Raw genomic sequence first — 3,691 nt, 5'->3', positions numbered from 1 at the left:
AGGTAGAAGACGGAACGCCTCACATTACAATTTCATCTAATGCTCGACAGTATCCTTTCGTAATGTACATCATCAGTGAGTCCTCAACTCTTGGGTATATGCCCTTATCCAGAAGCCGAATGGAGTTGAAACGATTCATTCCCGAGGATGTTGTTAACGCCTGTTTCGTTACTAACACCAACAATCAAAAACGCCGGTAAGCCGCACATTTGAAAAAACAAACCACAATGTGATGGCTGATGCAATAGCATGAATAGAAGTGAATGGATGCACAACTATTGGAATAGCTCAACAGTTTCCAGGATCGTCTGGGACGAGTCGGTTTCATCCCATGTTGTCATGGCACCCTAAGCCCTAGCAAACTTCTCAAGCTTGCTTCGAATACCATCAGAGAATCTCGTTGCGATGCCTGCGCCAATGACCTCGATGCAATGTAGCACGACCTGGAAGGGATCGTCAATTGGCATTGGCGACCCATCCAGTCTCGATAGCATCGGAGTTCCTTCTCTCGTCGTCAAATACCTCACGACGGCCGGGTGCTCAACGGGTAAAACCTCCACGGGGAAGGTTGCGGAAGCTTGATGAACAGGCGCTACTATTTCTTTGTGGATCGCTGCAAGCGCCCAAAGGATGAGAGCAACGCGATACATGGCACCTGGCCACCACGGTGGCCGGATGGCTAGAGGCATATCTCTGGTGAGTCGAAGCACCTGGCCGCAGTGGACGGCCGCTTCGTGTACATCGTAGATGCACTTCTGCTGGACGAAAGTCGTGGATTGAAACATCGGATCAGCATTCTCCTTTCTTGCCAGCCGCTCGATCTCCGGAAAGTTAGTCACGGCATTGAGGTTGATCAAATGATACATCACAATACTCGCTTGCAGCATTGGGCACATCGGGTTCGACTTAAGGTACCTTTCAGTCAGGTCGAGCCAACGCTGAAGAAGAGATTGCACTTCTTCAAGACGAACCCTGGTCGAAGCAGCCGTCACTGCTCGCGATCCTTTTCTTGTCCCGATACTCTCCATGGAGAAGCAGCTTAGCAGCTGGCAGTACTGGCAGACCATGCTCTGCAAAGGATGGAGCAGCAACCGCAAATGCAATGGCGTTAGGTGTATATCCTGAGACACGATTGTATCGTCAAGGAAGTGACGGAAAAGATCTCTCAAACTGAGTGGTCTGACGCCCGAACCAACTGAGGGATAACCATTAGAGAATTCATGGACATGGTTGAATACCTCAGCCCAGTCTGTCGCTGACTTCGATTGCCATAACCGGTCAGCATCCGGCATTGGAGCCTTGAACTCCGTAACCGCAAATAAGGGAGCTGTATCATGGAATAGGGAAAGATCTTGGTCAACCATTGCCCAGGAGTACACCAACCTAAGAGTGAAAGGGTTAGTAAGCTATTTCACGTGATCATCAAGGCAGATGACCTTGATCTCGAGACAAGGATATTCGCCACTTACCGACTCTCGCTTTCCTTTGAAAGCCAATCTTGCCAAATGGTATCTACAGTCGCAGCACCGTTCGTGTGGAGATCTGAGGCCTGCCTAGGCTCGAGAACACCCGAGTGCCTAAGCATCGCGAAGTACATACCACGCTGGCCCATGGCGATGTCCATTTGCCACTTATCACCACTCCACGCGGCCTGGACTGTGAAGAGAAGGGCAGCTCTGAGGACGATGTTGTCGCTGGCCATAATGATGTTCTTCTCGATCAGATCGAACAAGGAGATGCGGCAAGCCTCGGTCAATCCACCTGTCAACCATCGCGCCTCAGCGAACGGCATCGCCATCGCACCTTGCGCAATCATCATCAGGAGGAAAAGGCTTGCGGCTTTGTCGTTATAGTTCGTCATCAGCTCGTTGGGCTCGATCAAGCCACGAGAAGACATGGGAAAGAAGCGCTCGAAAGAGTTGGCATATGATCGAAGGAAGCATTCGAGGACACGACACGGCGGTAGCAGAATGAAGTTCGATGCTATTGAAGTCGGAGAACTTCCGCTCGAAGGCGAGCTGCTGGCGCCGTCCTTGTGGATTTCCAAAGCCTTATGCAAAAAGCCTTGCGTGATGGCGAGGAGCTTATCGCGAGTTGCCTCGTGTAATGGCATGACACTGACAGGCTCGCCAAGTCGGAAATCGGACTCGTCCCACGTCGGTGTCCATTTTGCCCATAAACTCGAATTTTTGAGACTGTCCTCTAGGCGCTCGAGGTTGAGTTTTGCGGTGCGTGGGCAATGGCTGGAGGAAATCTGTGGCGTACAACGAAAGACAGTCCAACCATCCTGCGCCGCAACGATAGCACCAAGATCTGGAACACGATCTTCGGTGATGGAGGATTGCCTGCTATTTGGGTAGAACATGGAGGCCGAGCTGCCGAGCTGAAGGTCCGAAAATGACTCGTCCACCCTCGGCGTTTGCAACGGCGTTTGAACAGGTCCAAAGCCTTGTGGTGGTGACATTTCGGGTAGAATTCCCAGCATGGGATCTGTTGGTGGGACCATGTTCATGTCTATGTTCATGGACATCATCATCGTCGGATCGATTCTCATATTTTCGAACTCGTTACCCACGGGCATTGACCACGGGTCCATAAAACCATACGTAGGAGGTATGCAATCATGGTCGGTAGGCTCACGAACCGTCTGTGCAAACTCCTCATAACCGGACATGGGTGTCTGCGAAATGAAGCCATTAAGAGGTGCCCCCGGAGATAAGAGTTGCTGCGGCGCCATTGGGAAAGAAGCCGTAGGAGACTGGTCAAACAGGGGCGGGGTCGTCGCTTGAGGGTTGTGGATATTGGGCTTCCCGTCCGAGGCAGCTGGTGTTGGAATGTGGAGTTGCATGGGCTGAGATACTGACGAAGTACGGGAATGTGTCATCGAGGGAGGTGTGGAGAGCGGTAATTGAGATGGGGGTGCATGCTGTTGCTGCTGCTGCTGTTGTTGAGGTAGCGCCTGTCCATTGAGGATTGGTTGACTTTGTCCTGGTGACAACTTGGAGTTTGTTACAGCTTGTGAATCTGCTGGTGGCTTTACCTCGCGGACGGGAGAGTTGCCTCCCGAAACGCTCTGAGATCCTCTATTACTGTTTCCGCGCTCGCTCGAGGCCCCGCTTGCCTGCGGCTCTTCCGGAGGTATGGCGCGATTTAGGTTCTTGGAGGCCCGGCGCGTTGGACGCAGTGTGCAGCGGAGATTTCGGCTCTCACATCGACTGCAAGGAAACTTCTTATCACATTTGGTCTTGGTTTTGGCACAATTGCTGCAAGCAATCGGGGTTCTTCCAGCAGATTTGGGGATTAGACTCGTTGGCTGTATGCCTTCTTGGTTGTTCTGATCTCGTCCGTGGACCGTGTAGTGGCGTTGTAAGAGGTCACTATAGAGGGAACAAAAGTCAGTGGATGAATTCCGCAGTCATTCGAATCGAAACTGGACGGCATTTCTGCTGAAATATCGCGGGTTAACGTACCGGCGAGCAAAGCTCATGTGGCAGGTATAGCATTTGAACGGCTTTACGTTTGTGTCTGGAAGAGGAAGAGATAGTCAGTATCGTGAGCTCTGGGGGGAAGGGGAAATGGAATTGTTCGAAGTCAACTTACGAGTAAGGATATGTCTTTCCAGATGCTCATCTCTGGTGAAAGACTGGCCGCAATACGTGCAGAACACCATAGTGCTCAACGAGGTCGACGT

At 51.6% G+C, this 3,691-nt stretch overlaps 1 protein-coding gene across 1 annotated transcript; it reads right to left on the bottom strand.

The window, feature by feature from the left end:
• Positions 1-347: 347 nt before the first annotated feature.
• On the bottom strand, positions 348-3,441 carry BU24DRAFT_461357 (transcription factor Cmr1; the record flags this gene model as incomplete). The annotated part of the gene is made up of 3 exons (XM_033531885.1): positions 348-1,383; positions 1,470-3,377; positions 3,437-3,441. The coding sequence occupies 3 exons, from the start codon at positions 3,439-3,441 to the stop codon at positions 348-350; spliced, it is 2,949 nt and encodes a 982-aa protein (XP_033386758.1).
• Between the last annotated feature and the right edge of the window lie 250 nt (positions 3,442-3,691).

This window comes from Aaosphaeria arxii (assembly GCF_010015735.1).
Source record: "Aaosphaeria arxii CBS 175.79 unplaced genomic scaffold BU24scaffold_3, whole genome shotgun sequence".
NCBI lineage: Eukaryota > Fungi > Ascomycota > Dothideomycetes > Pleosporales > Aaosphaeria > Aaosphaeria arxii.
The sequence above is the reverse complement of the archived record's forward strand: the minus strand, read 5'-3'. Positions and strand labels throughout refer to the sequence as shown.